General features: G+C 41.1%; 1 protein-coding gene across 1 annotated transcript in view; it reads left to right on the top strand.

Annotated features, from left to right (window-relative positions):
* Positions 1 to 5,210: 5,210 nt before the first annotated feature.
* Positions 5,211 to 19,553, top strand: part of LOC127455748 (segment polarity protein dishevelled homolog DVL-3-like) — a 73,437-nt gene continuing 59,094 nt past the window's right edge. Inside the window, exon 1 of the mRNA XM_051723853.1 lies at positions 5,211 to 5,668. Coding sequence (XP_051579813.1) covers positions 5,508 to 5,668 — 161 coding nt within the window. The 5' untranslated portion in view covers positions 5,211 to 5,507. The remainder of the gene's footprint in view (positions 5,669 to 19,553) is intronic.

The following is a 19,553-nucleotide window of genomic DNA, read 5'->3' as shown; positions in this document are numbered from 1 at the left end:
TGGCTGTGTGCTTAGGGTCGTTGTCCTGTTGGAAGATGAACCTTCGCCCCAGTCTGAGGTCCAGAGCGCTCTGGAGCAGGTTTTCATCAAGGATGTCTCTATACATTGCTGCATTCATCTTTCCCTCGATCCTGACTAGTCTCCCAGTTCCTGCCGCTGAAAAACATCCCCACAGCATGATGCTACCACCACCAAGCTTCACTGTAGGGATGGTATTGGCCAGGTGATGAGCGGTGCCTGGTTTCCTCCAGACATGATGCTTGCCATTCAGGCCAAAGTGTTCAATCTTTGTTTCATCAGACCAGAGAATTTTGTTTCTCATGGTCTGAGAGTCCTCCAGGCGGGCTGTCATGTACCTTTTACTGAGGAGTGGCTTCCATCTGGCCACTCTACCATACAGGCCTGATTGGTGGAGTGCTTCAGAGATGGCTGTTCTTCTGGAAGGTTCTCCTCTCTCCACAGAGAAATGCTGGAGCTCTGTCAGAGTGACCATCGGGTTCTTGGTCACCTCCCTGACTAAGGCCCTTCTCCCCTGATCGCTCAGTTTGGCCGGGCGGCCAGCTCTAGGAAGAGTCCTGGTGGTTCCAAACTTCTTCCATTTATGGATGATGGAGGCCACTGTGCTTATTGGGACCTTCAATGCTGCAGAATTTTTTCTGTACCCTTCCCCAGCTCTGTGCCTCGATACAATCCTGTCTTGGAGGTCTACAGTCAATGGCTTGGTTTGTGCTCTGACATGCACTGTTAACAGTGGGACCTTATATAGACAGGTGTGTGCCTTTCCAAATCATGTCCAATCAGCTGAATTTATCACAGGTGGACTCCAATCAAGTTGTAGAAACATCTCAAGGATGATCAGTGGAAACAGGATGCACCTGAGCTCAATTTTGAGTGTCATGGCAAAGGCTGTGAATACTTATGTACATGTGATCTTTTTCGTTTTTTATTTTTAATAAATTTGCAAAGATTTCAAACAAACTTCCTTCACTTTGTCATTATGGGGTATTGTTTGTAGAATTTTGAGGAAAATAATTAATCCATTTTGGAACAAGGCTGTAACACAACAAAATGTGGAAAAAGTGAAGTGCTGTGAATAGTTTCCGGATGCACTGTATGTTGTAGATTCACACTAAATTAATCTTGTTCACAGTAGCACCATCTTTAATTTTTGACATGAATGACAACCTGTATGTGACTGATAGACTTACTGTCTCTTTAATGGGTTGTGCCCTTGTTTAAAGACCCTGTGAAATCAAAATGAATGTTTTGCTGCTTTTAGTCCAACTCATTTAGCTTTAAGGTCATCTATATGCTAGTGTACTTATAAACTTTGAAAAAAGTTGTTTCCAGAAGATATAAGCATTTAAAATCTGCAGTCTCTTTTCCAGCTAAAAAGACTCCCATCCAAAAAGGGACATCCATGATGTCACAGAGGTTGAGAACCCTTGTCCAATCAAATGCTTTCTAGAACGAGAACGCACCCTCCACCTATGACTGTTTAGGGCATCTGGCTGTGTTCTAACTGGCACTGATCATGCCTTTGCATGGCACTTAGAAGGGAGCACAATCCGTGCTGTAGGGTCATTCCTGACAGAATTTCCAGTAAGAATTGATTAAAAAGTAAGTTCTGCCTGACCTTTCAGCCATCTGGAGCTCTCACAGTGGAGGGTAATTGTCTTCTAAGGGAAAAGGGCATAGAGATGATCACCACAGAATGGGACGCACCAATGCGAGAGCGGGACACAAGGAAAGTTGTGGGAGTTTATATTTTTTGTGCAGCTGGAGTTTTCTTGGGATGTATAGCTCGAGTAAGTGTACTTTATTCTTTATGCTTAGTGCATTTTGATTTAAAACATGGATATATTATTTTTTATACCATGGGCTTTTCAAATACTCTATTCTGATTGGATGGAACGTGTGCGTTAAAACTGTTTAATGCACAGGTAGTTCCAGTCAGTTTTCAATATGAATGTTCATACTCTACTGTCCTCCGTACTGAGACACTGCAAGAGTTTCATGCCTCTATTCAAATGACCTCAGGACATGAATCCCACTCAGAGGTGGGATTAACCATCACATCACAAAACAACATCAAGTCATACAGTGCCATCTTTAAATCAACTGAAAAGCTACAGGAAACATGGAAAAAACAGCAGTCTTCATCGGCCCCTTATTACTCACCCAAAGCGCTTGTAAGGAAAGTACGGTTTGACATTCAGCTGTCTTTCACGGAGGGGGAGAGAAGGTAACTGGATCCCATCAAATGCATCTTTCGCTGTCCGGCAAGACGAGGCAAGATAATTTAAATTGTAATATGATAAACATAATTTAAAATGGCTGAGCTGCTCAACATGTGCACCTATAACCCCTAGAGGGCACCCTGCAATCACACATCGCTGACTGAATCTCTGAATGGAGACTGTTTTATAAGATGCAGCCTTTTGCTGTTTTAAAATCGAGCAAGGCCACATCGGGATTTTATTCTTAATTAAATCAATCATGCAGCCTTAATGGATAACATATGGATGCCTCAGAGGTCAAAGTCTGCAGGATTAGAGCATTTTGGATGATTTTCTCCTCATATACAGTAAGTGCTACTTTAACAACTGTCACGTCAGCAATGCCGGTTTTTCCTTATTCATTTGAAAATGACGAGTTAATTTTTTTAACCAACATCAGTCCTGATCATAACTACCAAATATTCATTCATTTTCAGGATTTTAACCCTTTTTTTTACACACACACAAATTTCTCAATACACACATCCAAAACACTCTGACATCCATACTAACACACCCACACAATTTTAGCTGCATCATTTATTCAATTGGTCTGCAGTGCTCTATAATACAGCAAATAAAAAATATAAAAAAAGAAAGCATGTATTTGCTCCATAGGATAAACATGAGAAAAATGCCGCCATTTGGTGGGAAATATAAAAAATACAAATTTTGAAGCCAGGGCTCCGGAATGAAAGCATAATATCATAGAATTCATGATTTTATGCTTCAGTGGCACTGGGATCAAATATTGCAGTTTTAATGGGTTTCAGTGGGGACATTTTTGTCCTGAAGGTCCTGAGTGCAACTATTTTGTGTACACAGTGTATTATAGATGTATTTTAGGAACTGAGGTTGAAATATCAAAATTCCCCCCAAAATACACACCTGTGGCTACATTTATGCCATTGGCATTAACACAGTCAAAATGATGGAAAAAACAAAAATGTCCCAAAGGTCACACAAGGGTTGTTTTTGATCAATTTACTACTTTTACTTCAACAGAGACTGTTGACTAAAACACTTTTGTATTTGAAATAAAAATGCAATTATTCAGCATATTTCCTGTCATTACTAATGTTGTCAGCTGGCACAATTGATAACTGTCAAGTGGTGTGACCATAAATAAATAGGTTAAAGTGAACAAAATCGCTGAAAACTATGATGTGAATAGCTATTGTATTGAATGCATTCATTTGCATATTTGTATAATTATTTGTCTTATTATTATTGTCTTTAAATGTAAAATCGGATGCTAAAGATACTCAATACCTGGCCATTAGAATGCAATAATCTTAAATTATTGTAAATACAAAACACAACCACAAAATAATAATGTGTTAGGCACTGTAGACACTGGATACTTGCCTAAGATTTCACTTAGAATTAATAGTAGGAATATATATATTAATATTTACAAATATTTGGTTGCACCAACCTGACATTTTTTGGGTGGTGAAGTTAAAAAACTATTTCAACACTTTGAAATGTTATTTGACAAATGAGACTTGTTAAAACACATTGTTTCAGAAAATATGCATTACATCCATTTTGAAAATACAAAAAACACTTTTTAGAAGCTTTATTTGTCATAAACACCAAATCGAACTGCCATCGTCAAGACACTTCACAGGGACTTTAAAGTGTTTTGGAACATCTTTCCAAGAAATTTCAGTTGACAAAAAATGAACAGATATATATTTTATATTAATTTTTATTTATTGTTGCTTACCTTCTCTCAGTATGATGGATGGACCTGGATGTTTGCACAAAGTAAATCGCAGTTGTTGCTAATGGAGGACGGTTTCACTCTTAAATCGCTCTCCGCATCTTATCGATGTTTTCTTGTCCCTCTATCTCATTTGGGTGCCTGTCTTTAATCAATCTGCCATTTTTGTGAGTTACTGGTTTCTACGGTACGTTAATTAACTGTTAGCTCGCGCCAATTATGAAAATGGGCGGGGTAATTTGACGCCAGATTTATTTGATATCGCGAGATTTAAAAAAGTTATGTTTAGTACAATGAAACGTATTTTAAGGAACATTTTTTGTCTTTTCCTTTTTGTTTTTTCTTTTCTTTTTTTTTTTTTTTTTTTTTTTTTGCATTGTATTGCATTGCATTGCATTGCAATTAAGCACATTTCCGCCCAAAATTCTCCTTAAGATAATGCCATGGAATGTAAAAATTCCGTGTTCGTCTCAGGTTTCGTTTTAAATACCACTATAACAAAACCCTGACATGTGTGACATCAAGTAGACTACGTCAGACATGCGATTTTATAACCAAATAAATTTTAAGCCATGACAAATCTTTTCTTGTGCACCTCCAGAGGTCCTGCTACGCACCCCCACGAAGCAAGCACCAGCTGCGGGAACCGCTGTGATAAACAGCTGTGTAGGAATTACTTTGTCCTCTAGAGGGCGTTATTGGCGCACTAATTAACCAGTGTACTCTGTTCACTTCAGGTACTTCTAATCTCAAGCAACGATTTATTCAAGACCATTTTAAATACAAACGCACGTCCCTCAAAATATCGAAATATGCTGACTATTACTGATTAACACAAACCACTAAATGCGCATGTGCAGCCTGTCATCCTCGATCCGCTCCGAACGATGTCGCCGGTGTGCGCGATATCAAGAAGACTTGTATCAATCTCTAGTGCGCCACTTGAGGCTAGGGAGGTTTGTATACTGCACAGTTACCTACCAGGTGGCTACCGTTACACATGCAGTCAAAATGAGTGATTAATATGCAACAACACGACTTCGTCTGCTGAAATTGAGATGCGTCAAGCCCAGAACCAAGAGCTCAAATAAGTAAACGTATAGCAGCTAAAGACCAGTAGAATATTTGTATAACTCGTCCTGTAGAGGGAGCGCAGTGGTAAATCGATAGGAGGGGCTATCTCACATCGGCCAACAGCTGTTTCCATAGGATAGAGAGGACGAAAAAGCAACAGTATTCACAGGGAGTACAGTGTGGTCTGACCTGTACGGTTCTTTTGCTTTATACTGGAAAGAAATTGCCGAGGACCATCTATTATACATATATAATCATACCATTAGATAGATTTGTATTGCACACGTCCGCAAGGATACTCGGTAATTGGGTTATTGTCACTGACAGAAGAGAGCGCGCAGAGGTTGCGGGTGGACAGGAGCGCTCAGCGGTGGAAGCGGCTGTGGGGCTGATGCACGCGGCCTGTCCCTCAGCAGCGGCCCGCCATGGCGGAGACCAAAATCATCTATCACCTCGACGAGCAGGAGACTCCCTACCTCATCAAACTACCCATCCCCGCGGAAAGCGTCACTCTCGCCGACTTCAAAAATGTCCTCAATAAACCCAACTACAAATTTTTCTTCAAATCTATGGACGATGATTTCGGGTAAGGCACAATATGCATGTAAAAATACTGAAAACCCCTTTGTATTTGTATCGGCCGTTGTTCATGTCAGTGAGGATCGTTACCTCAGACCGACCACTTTTAACGGCTTTATTTTGGTAACGTCATTTCGTTTATTTTCTGTCTATTCACAAATGCATCACACAACCTCAGAAGATCAACTTAACTGCGTGTTTTCTGTTTTCGTGTCATTTTAAAGGTGCTCATATGATCTCATCTGTGAGTGGGAGGAGGCTTTAGCCTATGCGTTTTGTCGTTCAAAATCTGAGATTTTTTTAAAATTATTATTTAAAGGAAGCGACATGCTTTTGTTTATTGACACCTGGTGTGAACCCAGAGAAAACTTGTTACATGTGTCCCCGTGTAATGAATTACAATAGCAATAACAATTTGTAATTACATAATTACAAGTACATGCTGCCCATTGTTTTTACTCAGTATGTACTCTGTTATGACACTGTAACATGAGCACTGTAATGTAAAATTTGATCGAAGAAGCATCTGTTGGGTTTAGTCATTCTCTTGTTGGGAAAGAGTAAATATTCCAGGGTTCCAACAGTCATAGAAAACCTGGAAATATAAGGATATTTTAAAATTGTGATTTCATGAAAATGAATAAAATCTTAGTTTAAGCTTTTAAAAAATATGTATATAAAATGTTATAAGCCAGCTATAAAAGATTTTTCTTGTATAATTTTTATTTTTATTTTTTATGTGTAAGTAATAAAAACTCATTGAGAGAGAGAAATGATCCTTTGTGGTTTAAACGCTTTAATCGCCTCTGATCATGGGCGTCAATTTGTTTGAAAAAAGTGGTAGGGTCAGTTTGGGGGGGGGGGGTGGAGGGGCAACGTCACGAAGTGGCGAAACTCATGAATATTAATTAGGTTAGATGCAGATAATGTCAAATAATATTTCACAGTTTTCATAAATAGTAATTCTTGATGACCAATTCAAGCATTTCAATAAATGTTTCACATAATTCATTTGAAAACTTGATCCGTACATCTGACACTGTCAGTACTGGGATTTTGTTAGTTATATGGACTAAGCTTTAGTCAGAATGAATCGATGGTCTCATGGTAAAGTTTTGGCCTCTAGCAAAAGGAGTTCCAGGTTCTAATTTGCCCTAATATAAATTTTTAATTTAATAAACAAAGATTGCATCTGTACAGCAGTGGATGTATATCATGAACCGGGACACATCTGTTTGCATTGTTCTTTGCGATTGAACTGGACTTGAGCTCGAGCTGCGGAACAGTGGGTCGAGTGAAGGATGCGTCTGGATGCACAAGAGAACATCGCCACCCGCTGTCACTCAACGGCAATGATAACAGCTGCATCGAGCACGAATCATAATATTAAAAATAACATACTCCAGCGTTAGATCGGCACTTATAACACACACAAATGAAATGGAAACTCCTGCTCAAGAACTGGAGATGTTTCTTCTGCATTAGGCATTTACCTGACGAAAGCTATTTCAAATTTCATGTCCCACCCGTCCCCACCCCTAAATTACACCTAAGCCTCTGATGCCAACAAAATGAAATATTATATATCGGGCCTAACTCAAGACCAGTTATTATTTACATGATGCTGTTTCGATACTATAGCTGTGTTTATAAAAGTAGCAGGCTGCGTATTTAGATGGAGGCATTTAAAAATCATTTAGATCTGATCAACAACCCCAATAGTGCAGCAGATAAAGTGCTGTCTCATAGTCTCTCCTGTTATGAGAGGTGAAGTACACTTTAGTGCACCACTCAAAACAAGCATCTGAGGTCTGGAATGCTGGCTCTGAAACGGCTGACCATTCGGGAATCGTGCTCGCTGATCCTCTGAGCAGATTTCCAGTCACTGTAAACCCACAAAGAACAGTGTCATGTTGCTAAATTCAAGTCCATGCGATCTGCTTTTTGTTTGCTTTTGTTGGCATGCTTCAGGGTTTTACTTTAGGAGCCAAGCTACACAAACCTCCTCACACACCCACAAACCCGCCCATCACCTGCAAAACAGGACCCTCATAACACATTTTTTTCTGTCCACGTTGCTTGTTTGTGTCAAAGTACTGTCCAAATGAGCTCGTCAAGGTGAATAGCCAGCCATTGTTCCATACCCTTTGGCATAATCACTTCCAGACTCTCCACCACGAGGGCATGATACAAAACAGTCCCTCTTGTTCCATGCCAGTTACGCTACGTGCGATTCCAAATCAAAACATTGTCTGACTTCATCTGAATGATCTGGAACAATAGGCAAACTAAGTGAAGCAAGATTAGCTACAGTGATATTGATATCATCTAATCGGACAGTAATAAGTCATTGTTAAATGATGATCAGGATGTACCAAACTGATTGCCAAAGATGACTCTGATTTCGATTTGATATTGATTCATATGGGTATATTTCAGTTATAATGTCCCTTTTGCTTACATATGAAAGAAATTTTCTCCCAGCTAATGCTGTTAATTATATAGGTTGTGTGGATTTTATCTTTGGACAAACATTACACGGAACAACTTTTACTCTCAACATGCATTGAAAGGATCTCGCTGCTGAATAATCCATCACTATACTACACAATTACTGGTGAGTGAAATCTGAACATTTACCAGCCAGTTGCCAAATATATAAATTTAATTTGCATAGCACAAAATGTGGTTGCAAATGCAAGTGATTTCCTCTTATTGCAGAGGGCTGCGCATAGAGAAAATGATCAGTCTTGGGATTTAAGAATCGATATCGAGATTGTTCAATGTGGCAACCCTCTACATTAAGAGTAAATCACTTGCATGTGTGACCAGATTTCGTGTTATGCGACTAAAAATGTCTGTGATTGGCCTATAGCTGGTAAACGATTGGCGATTGAGTAGTATAGTGGTGAAGAAGCTTATGACCAAGATCCTTTCACTGCTTGTTGAGAGTAAAAGTTTGGTTTGATTCATTCTGAGTATTGTGTGTCTAAAGACAAGGTCCACGCAATCGATTTGTCATTGACTAATGTCTCTTTCAAAGGAATATTCCAGGTTCAATACAACTTAAACTCAATCGGCAGCATTTGTGGCATAATGTTGATCACCACAAAAAATTTATTTCGACTCGTCCCTCCTTTTCTTTAAAAAAAAAAGCAAAACTCTGGGTTACAGTGAGACACTTACAATGGAAGTGAATGAGGCCAATCTGTAAATGTTAAAATACTCACTGTTTCAAAAGTATAGCCACAAGACGTGCATGTAAAAATTATTTTAGTGTGATAAAATCACTTGCTAACCTTTTCTGTGTAAAGTTAGACAATTTTACAACTTAATTGCCACAACGATGTATTGTCAACAAACCATAAAACGACTGTAAAAATTATATTTTAAACAAATTTACAGCTCAAATAATACAGAAGTTTTAACAGAAGAATTAATGCAAGTGCTTTTATAAAATTATAAGCTTCACGTTTCTGCCATTAAACCCACCAAAACTTGGCCCCGTTCAGTTCCATTGTAAGTGCCTCACTGTAATCTTTTTTAAAGAAAAGGAGGAATGAAAATTATTTTTTCTTTTGTTATCAACATTATGCAACAAATGCTGTCGATTGAGCTTGTCTGTATTGAATTCGGAATATTCCTTTACTGTTCCACCAGAAAGACTCGGAATAAATGAGAATAATCATAATATGGGGATACAAATTATTTCCTTTGGCATAAACCCTGTTTTTACGGTTCAGCAGTCAGATTATCCAGATCCTGCCAGATGACGAACGACAGGGGAGAGGAACTTCCCTTACAGCCGGATGAGACCTAAACTGATGGTGAAGGGGGGTGAAAACAACGCACATGACAGGATAACTGACAGCTGCAGATTTATAAAGAAGATGCTGGATTTTGATTGGACGAGACACCTAAATTGAATGAATGGTGTATGCTACTACGAGTCTTCCTAACAGAACTATTGCTACACTTTAATTTCTTTACAGTCAGTTGTTGATCAAAAACTAAAAAAAAATAAACATTTAATTCTAATTTTAAAAACCTAAAATGTGACCAAATGATCTAATCTATGATCTAATGATCTAAAATTAATAATAAGATAACATTTGTAAAATTAACGTACCTTGTTACAAGAGCCCCTGTATAATTAACAGCATTATCTGAGAGATTATAACTGAACAATACCCTTATAAATCTGAATCAAATCGGAATGGAATTGAATTGATTCGAGAGCTTGTGAATTGGAATCTAATCGAATAGGGAAATCTGTAGCAACACCCAGCCCTAGAAATAAACACTTGACACACTAAAACAACAATGCCTTTTATTTCCTTTCACACAAATCACAAGTTAAACAGCAGATTATCAGTTCATCAACTCTTCTAATACTGTTCCTCACACAGAACTAACTTTTGACATCTAAACACTTTTATTATAGGTACATTTTAACGTTTGCATTACATAACTAACTACATTTACAAGCTTGATCATGTGTGATCAAATTTCACTGTAGCTAAACTGATATAACGGTGCACTTACAAAGCAAAACACCAGTTTACGAGTCCTGAAGAGCACATCGACACATGAGCTGAAAGTGTCATAGAGGCAACACACACACACACACACACACACACACACACACACACACACACACACAAAATGTGTTTGCTTCAGCAATTGCATTTTTCATCTCACATTTGCTTTTTATGACACTATCGGTTAGGGTTAGGTTTAGGTTTAAGGTTTAAGGTAGGGGTTTCATTGAATTAAACTCAGTAGAGTATTAACCTCCTTATTTGGGAGAAAATGTAATGCTTTCAGGAGCACTCAATTCAACTTGGAACTGTCGTGGTATGTGTAAACACCCACGTAATGTAACTTTGCAAAAATGTCACCACAGTCATGTGATTTTCATGAGATCAGGCATACCAATACCATCTGAGTCCATAAAAATCTACAGGAACTCTATAGAAAGTTTTAATAGCAAGGGAACTGGGATGTTGAGATCTTTCTTTTCCAGCCATTGTTTGTGATATTGCTGCATGGTGAGGTGTCTGAGTTTCTATTGCTTTTATGGCTTATGCAGTGAAAAGGCAGATTGATTTGAGTTTGGATTAATGATAGGCTGATGTCTTCCTTCACAATGTGTGTATCGCTCTCTCTGTCACACACACACACAGCTTCATGCTTCAGTGAGCGGTGTAATTTATGATCACAAAATGCCAGCAGTAAACTTTATCAATTCATGCTACTCTTCAACCCGCCATGTAAACACACGCATTTGTATACACACAAAACAACACATTCTCTCCCTCTCTCCAGTACTGGATATGTCTACATGATAACTTCATCCAGTGGCTGGAATGTGTCATGAGGATGGGGGTCACATCATAATGCATGACTGTTTGATGAAGTCACTGCCATCGTAACGTCACCATTTCAGGGAAGTAGGGCTGCACCTAACGATTATTTTTTTATCGATTAATCTAACGATTCTTTTTCCGATTAGTCGATTAATCTAATGACTAATTTGCTGATTATTCTAAAGATTTTTTAGAATTATTACTTGATTAATATAACAATTAATTAACCCAAAATAAATATACAAAACTTGTCTCATTAATATTTCAATATTTTATTAAATCATATTCTCTTAAACACAAAAAAGTGTGCACTGCAGGGCATTATTCTGCAACAAAAAACAGTGTTACTATGAATGCAAACTTTAATACAATGAAAAAGACACTCTATTAGCATAACATAAATATATATAAATAAATAAAAATTTCCAACATTCTTATGAATGTCCATGTACTAAAATAAAATATTTGATGCCATGAGTGTAGCTTCATTTACTATTAGTATTATTTTGAATGGCCATGGAAAATGAAGCAATGTGATAATTTTACCTGGTCGCAAAGAGTAGTCTGTTAATTTACCTGATGAACTTTCACCTTTTGTTGACCCTTTATGCTTCGCAGAGCTAATGTGTGCTTCTAAATCACTTGCACCTTTATTAGCAACTGACACATAAGTGCCAGCTTTACATGTCATACATTCTGCTTCCCACGGATCTCGACCTGGATGAAAGCATGGGAATTTTTGTGCAAATCTTCTGTAAATTTGCACTTTCGTTTGGGCATTGTTTCCACTCTCCGCTGTCATTTGCTGCTACTGTCAAGCAACTGTTTGATGCCGAACACAACAGCGCTTCGCGCATTCGCAGAGAGATTGACAGGCAGGAATTTGGCCAATAGTTGCTGCAAGCCTCTTATAATTGACCAATTGGTGTGCGAGAAGGCGGGACTTACAAAGAGGGGTTAAAGCAATGCAAATATGCGCGCGCACACAATGAAGTATTAGACCAGATGCACGTAATAATGCAACTAAAGCCGAATCCCGAATCCCTAAATAAAAATGTAGAAATCCCGGCCGGACGCTTTTTTAAGGTCCAAAAAAGAGGACATGTCCGGGAAAAAGAGGACGTATGGTCACCCTACGTTAGCAGCGGTGCAGAAATTACTTTTAACATGGGGGCGATGAGGAAACATTTAGAAAATCAGTTTAAAGTGACTACTACTAACAGAAACACGTGTTGTAATACTAATATGTCATGCTTGGGTGGGGACAAAAAGTAAACAGGACTTACGGTGCTGCCTTGCTGCCGTCTTGACAAAGTGCTCTGGGATGCTTTCGCTTCAAGTGTTTGTTCATGGTGGTTGCACTGCTGTGATAAGCCATTTCCAATTTGCATAGCTTACACAGCACCACATTGTTGGGTCTCTGGCGAGTTTTTTTTAGCTGCAGCTTGTTCTTCGGGGGAATCCATACTTAAACCGTGCGCTGCCATTTTAATTACTCCATTGCGACGCGCCGACACATGTTATGCAAATCGACGTATTTCTGTAATCGATGATGTCGATTACGTTGATGAATCGTCCCAGCCCTACAGGGAAGAGATCATAATTATTGTTCTATAAGAAAATGGCATTGGCTGGAAGATCTTGTCAAGTACGTTGTTTCTTCTTTTTTTTTCAAAAGGGCTACTAGGTTTTCATCTAGATAGATTTAGTGAAGAAATACACAGAGTGTGTAGTTGTTATTCATTGTAACTGTTTGTGCACTGTGTGTTTGTGTTTGTGTCAGCTTCTCTCTTGAATCTCTCTCATAACAGCTGCTGGGCCAGTAAGCCCATTAGCATCATGATTATCATTATAGTAAACATGCACTCACACAGTCATTTCACTGACAGATGGAGGATCCTTTCACAGAAAAGCTGGACACTGGTAAAACACTATGTTAGAAATGGAGATGCACAGGGTATTGAGTTCATTATATGGCATTCATCAAATCACAAGATGCAGCTATTTTCTACTTTTAGTTATAATTAGGGTTATTCACTTTTCGAAATCAAGTCTATTTGTAAACAAAATAGGGATGTATGATATATCGGCAACTGTCATTTCTCTGTGCGGTCAGAGCCACTTATATGAGTCGCGTGAAAAACAGCACGAGAGAGTTTCAAACTTCTCCCGGCTGATATGCCCATGCCTCCCTCGCGCGTGCGCGCTTGCTGCAGCTAGATACTGGGCGAATTCCAAACTAAAGCGATCATCCCTATGCCCTACTCACTACGAAGGACAAAGCTCTTGATGTGGGCTCTCTAATGAGAGCATGGCATTACAGTTTGAATGTATCCTTCACTAAAAGTCTTGGAAAAGGGCACTTTGTGAAAAAATAAACTTTCTTACTTTTGTTTGGAATGATCTTTGAGTGGCGTCCCCTTCCCGAGGAGAAAATCAGTGATTCAATCTCTATTAAGAAGAGAGAGTTTTGTTTTTTTTGTGAGTTAAAGATGAATCGAAGTGACCAAAAAGTGAGAGAGTGTAGTCTTAGCCCATTATACAAAGCAAAAAATTGGTTTTAGATTTGTCTTTTTTGGTTTGTTTTTCATTATAAATATCTAAAACTCCTTATGTACATTTACATTAGCAGCTATACTGCAGAAGAAAAAATTGTTATTGGAGAATGTTGAATACAATATTCAGTATTTAAATATTTTAAAATATCTAAAAATCCTTAAAACACGAAACATTTACGTGAGAAGCAACATATAATATATTTAGACATCCTTTCAGAGAATGTATCTTGAATATGAGTATATTTTGTCTTTACTGTACTGGCAAAAATATGAACAAGTGGAAAAATACACTTATATTCAAGATACATTTATATTTAAGATACATTCTCTTAAAGCAAGTCTAAATATATTATATGTTGCTTCTCAAGTAAATTTATTTGTTTTAAGGATTTTTAGATAATATTAAATGAAAAACGAGACAAAAACACTTGATAACAATAGGATTTTCTGTAGTGAATTAAATGAATTGATGTAAATGAATTAAACAATAAAAATCCAAGTATTTTTTTCCTTGTAATTCAATGAATGTCATTTAGAGGTATTTTTAATAGATGATTTTGTCCTCTTTCTTGTTAGTAAGCACATTTAATACAACCTTTTCAGTCGGGGCACAAGCTGAATAATTGGTTAAGAGCTAATGATTAATCGTTGCAGTAATCACTGAATAGTCAAGTAATTGTTAAAACAATCGTTAGTTGCAGCCCTAAAGTCAATCTTATGTCACTCTGTGAGGATTATTTCAACATCCCTGCACCGTGTTACGTTGTTTTGGGTTTGGTTTTAAAAGGGATCGTCTGCTGTAAGTATCGACATGGCATTTCCCATTCTGTTTATGTTTCATGAAGCAATAACAAAAACGTGACTAAAACATCCATGCATGTTTCTTGGGAGCAATTTTCGCATGTACTTCATGAAACATAAACAGAATATGGAAAATAGCATATTGTTTAATGTTTGTTACATGCTGATAATTTATCGCTTCATTTTGGTATAATGCATTATTATATATCTCTCTCTTAGGGGTGGGCGATATGACCAAAATTCTATATCACGGTATAAGTAATTTTGTATCACGGTAACGGGAAATATCAAAATATAGATTCTTTTCTTTTTTTTTCTTTCTCAAAAATATCCATGTGATGGGGTGGGCGATAAGCAAAAAATGATATATTGATATTCTTAAATGTTTTGGTTGATAAAGATGTACATGGAGATAGGCCTATAGCCTACATGTACATCTATTTCAGTAGTTTGTATTTTAGTGTAATCTTGTGTTGAAGCAGTAAACGTATTTGGCTTGCTGTCCATATACTGGAGGGCTCGGAGTTTGAGACTCGACTCGAGTCCTGATTACCCCCCCGGACTTTACTTATTTAGATAATGAATCTAGAGAATATGTGGAGATGGGGTGGAGGTGGGATGTCAGGAGAGTTGTCACAAGAAGCAGGTAAGCAACGGCTTATATACTCCTGCTCGTGGGCTGTGATTTGTCAGATTAAAATTAACATGCTCCTCCCGAACCTCTGTTAATTAACTCCATTTCAGTAGTTTGTTTGTTAATTTAATCTTGTGTTGAAGCAGTAAACTTATTTGCCTTGCTGTCCGTATACTGGAGGGCTCGGAGCTAGAGACTCGACTCGAGTCCTGATTACCCCCAAAAAGGTGTTAAGATGAAAGAACAGTACCATGACTATGGCAGGAAGTATTTAGGACAGCAAACCAGCAACAATTTTATTTGGTAAATTGGCTTGGCAGATGCTTCTGAATTGTTCTTCCCCCCAAAATTTGTATAGAGGGAGTGCTTTAAGCATTTGTTTGAAGGTGCGTTATTGTATGATGGCTGGTCGAGAGGGCCACGCTGCGATTCGAACGAGAGACCATCACTCGACGTAGAAGTGGGTGGGCTCACGGTATGCGAACAGGGAAGGTGAAAATGAGAGTTGGCTCATGCTGTGTTCGAAAGGGAGGGCTCACACTGCAATTCAAACAAGAGACTATTCTAAGAGAGAGAGGTTTAGCTCACGCCGTTTGAACGGGTAAACCCAGCTTGCATTTGAACAGGGAAGGTGAGAATGAGAGTTAGCTCGTGCTGCGTTTGAAAGGGAGGGCTCACACTGCGATTCGAACGGGAGACTGCTCTATAGAGAGATAGTGCTCACGGCATTTGAACAGGTAAGCCCAGCAAGCAATCGAACAGGGAATGTGAGCACTGGTTGGTCGTGCTGCGTTCGAAAGGGAGGGCTTACACTGCAATTCGAACAGGAGACTGCTCTATAGAGAGAGAGCGCTCACGGCATTCGAACGGGTAAGCCCAGCAAGTAATCGAACGGGGAGAATGAGAACGAGGGGTACGGGGCTTGTTTGCAAAGGTAGCCTCACTCAATAGACTACCCATTGATAGGGAAATATGGTGATTTGAGAAGAGGAGGTGGTGACCGCTATCTCCTGTAATGCTAGCTGCAGCTGCTGAGAAGCGAAGACAAAAAGGCTTCGGCAGAAGCATGGTAAAACACTGCTGTGGCAGTAGAGTAAAATGGGCCTCCTGCAGGAGCAGAGTTAAGGCAGTGCTGTGGCAGTGGAGTAGAGGAGATGGAATAGTAAAAAAAAAAAGGGGGGGGGGGGTGCTCCTGCGGGAGCTGAGTTTAAACCACTGCTACAGCAGTGGATTGAGTATTTGGGGGCATAGTGAAGGAGCTCCTGTGGGAGCGCTGCTGTGTTTCCATTGCTGTAGATGCACTTCTGTGAAAGTATGGAACTTAGACACTGAAAGCGCCTGTGGAGAAAATATAAACAAACCGTGTACACACATTTAGTATGGGTGGGGCACTGTTGCTGTGGTATCGAGTAGGGCACAAAAGACTTCATTAGATTAATTAACACCTGTAGGGGAGCAAATGGTTAGTTAGGAATACGTAAATGTATTACCTTTATATACGTCTGTAAGGGAAGCAAAATGTTAGTTATGGAAAACGTGTCAATTATGTTCATATGCAGCTTTGAGGGAAGTGAAAGGTTAGTTAAGAATACAACTTTATTACATTTGTCTTGGCGGGGCACTGTTGCTGCGGTATCAAGTAGGGCACAAAAGACTTCATTAGATTCATCAACACCTGTAAGGGAAGCAAATGTTAGTTTGTACTTACCTGTAGGGGGAGCAAATAGTTAGTTAGGAATATGTTAATTTAGACCTGAACCCCACTGATCACTTCTGGGGTGAACTGGAACAGCAACTGTAAGTCAGGCCCCATCGACCAACATCAGTTCCTGACCTCACTGATAGCCTTGTGTCTGAATGAGAGCAAATCCCTGCAGCCATGTTACTACATACAGTATAGTGGAAAGCCTTCCCAAAAGAGTGGAAGCTGTTATTACAGCAAAGGGGGAAATTGATGCCTAAGGTTTTGAAATCAAATGTTCATCAAGCACATATGGTGTCCACAAACTTTTGGCCATATAGTGTATTTATGAGCTGTGCCTCTAGACTTTTAATAAAAGGAAACATAATTGCAGTGTTGTGGGACATTTAGTGGCACAGCCTGGAAGGTTCCGCAGTTGCGTCACCTGGAAAACACATTTGCGCTGCTTTGCGATGTGGTGGGAGTTTGTCGCGTGGGCCGAAGGACACCGCAGTTGTGGCACCTGTACAGCACATTTGCGCTGCTTTGCGGTGTGGTGGGAGTTTGTTGCATGGTCCGAAGGACACCGCAGTTGCGGCACCTGTACAGAACGTTTGTGCTGCTTTGCGGTGTGGTGGGAGTTTGTTGCATGGTCCGAAGGACACCGCAGTTGTCCGGGACAAAACCGGTTCCACCCGGAGGTTGTAGAACCTCGCAAAGGTGTTGGGTGTTGCCCAGCCCGCTGCTCTGCAAATGTCTGTTAGAGAGGCACCCTTGGCCAGGGCCCAGGAGGCCACTACACCCCTGGTAGATTGGGCTCATAGCCCTACCGGGGCGGCACGTCCTGGGCGTGATATGCCATAGCTACGGCATCAATGAGCCAGTGGGCAATCCTCTGCTAGGAAACAACGCTTCCTTTCCGCTGTGCACCAAAGCAGACAAAGAGCTGCTCAGAGATACTAAAGCTCTGCGTGTGATCCAAATAGATGCGTAAAGTGTGCAACGGACACAGCAATGACAGGGCTGGGTCTGCCTCCTCTTCCTCGCAGGTTCACCACCTGGTCCCTAAAAGGGGTCGTGGGAACCTTGGGCACATAGCCCGGTCGGGGTCTCAAGATCAAGTGAGAGTAGCCCGGACCGAACTCCAGGCACGTTTCACTGACAGAGAATGCTTGCAGGTCTCCTACCCTCTTGATGGAAGTGAGCGCAGTCAGGAGGGCAGTCTTCAAGGAGAGCGCCTTAAGCTCAGCTGACTGCAATGACCCATGAGGGAACGAGGCGCGGTCTGGAGGGGTTCAGCCTCCTGGCGCCTCTCAGGAACCTGATGATCAGGTCGTGCTTCCATAAGGACTTACCGTCCACTGTGTCGTGGTGTGTTGCTATAGCAGCAACGTACACCTTCAAGGTGGAAGGGGACAGCCGCCCTTCCAACCTCTACTGCAGGAAGGAAAGCACTGATCCGACTGCACATCTCTGGGTGTCTTCCCGTCGGGAAGAACACCACTTAGCGAACAGACGCAACTTAAAGGCATACAGGCGCCTCATAGAGGGGGCCCTAGCTTGAGTGATTGTGTCTACCACCAGGGGGGGCTGTCGCAAGGAGCGTGAGGTCTGAGAACCACGTCTGGGTGGGCCAGTAGGGTGCTACCAGGATGACCTGCTCCTCGTCCTCCCTGACCTTGCACAGAGTCTGTGCAAGTAGGCTCACGTTGGGGGAAACACATATTTGCGCAGACCAGGGGGCCAGCTGTGTGCCAGTGCGTCTATGCCGAGAGGTGCCTCGGTCAGGGCGTACCAGAGCGGCAGTGGGAGGATTCTTGGGAGGCGAACAGGTCTACCTGTGCCTGTCCGAATCGACTCAAGATCAACTGGACCACCTGAGGTTGGAGTCTCCACTCTCCCCTGAGGGTAACCTGCCATGACAGTGCGTCCGCTGCAATGTTGAGGTTGCCCAGGATGTGAGTGGCTCGCAGCAACTTGAGGTGCTGCTGACTCCAGAGGAGGAGACTGTGGGCGAATTGTGACATACAACGAGAGCACAGACCGCCTTGGCGGTTGACATATGCTACCGTTGCCGTGTTGTCTGTCCGAACTAACAAGTGCTTGCCCTGGATCAACGGCTGGAACCTCTGCAGGGTGAGCAGAATTGCCAGCAACTCGAGGCAGTTGATGTGCCAACACAGCTGCGGGCCCGTCCATAAGCTGGCGGCTGCATGCCCATTGCAAACAGCGCCCCAGCCCATTTTGGAGGCATCTGTCGTGACCACAACGCACCTGGAGACCTGCTCTAGGGGAACGCCTGCCCGTAGAAACGTGAGGTCGGTCCAAGGGCTGAAGAGACGGTGACAGACTGGCGTGATGACCACAGCGCCATGTGTCCCACGGCGCCATGCCCATCTTGGGACTCGAGTCTGAAGGCAGTGCAGAAGCGGTCTCATATGCATCAACCCGAGCGGGGTGGCCACTGCTGAGGATGCCATATGCCCTAGGAGCCTCTGAAAGAGTTTCAGTGGAACTGCTGTTTTCTGTTTGAACGCCTTCAAACAGGTCAGCACCGACTCTGCGCGCTCGTTCGTGAGGTGCGCTGTCAGTGAGACTGAGTCCAACTCCAAACCGAGAAAAGAGATGCTCTGAACCGGGAGGAGCTTGCTCTTTTCCCAGTTGACCCGAAGCCCTAATCGGCTGAGGTGCGAGAGCACCAAGTCCCTGTGTGCATACAACATGTCCCTAGAGTGAGCTAGGATTAGCCAATCGTCGAGATAGTTGAGAATGCCCACCTCCCTTAACGGGGCAAGAGCTGCCTCTGCGACCTTCGTGAAGACGCGAGGGGACAAGGACAGGCCGAAAGG

This window comes from Myxocyprinus asiaticus, chromosome 18 (assembly GCF_019703515.2).
Source record: "Myxocyprinus asiaticus isolate MX2 ecotype Aquarium Trade chromosome 18, UBuf_Myxa_2, whole genome shotgun sequence".
NCBI lineage: Eukaryota > Metazoa > Chordata > Actinopteri > Cypriniformes > Catostomidae > Myxocyprinus > Myxocyprinus asiaticus.
Note: the sequence above shows the minus strand (reverse complement) of the source record. Positions and strands in the feature narration are given on the sequence as shown.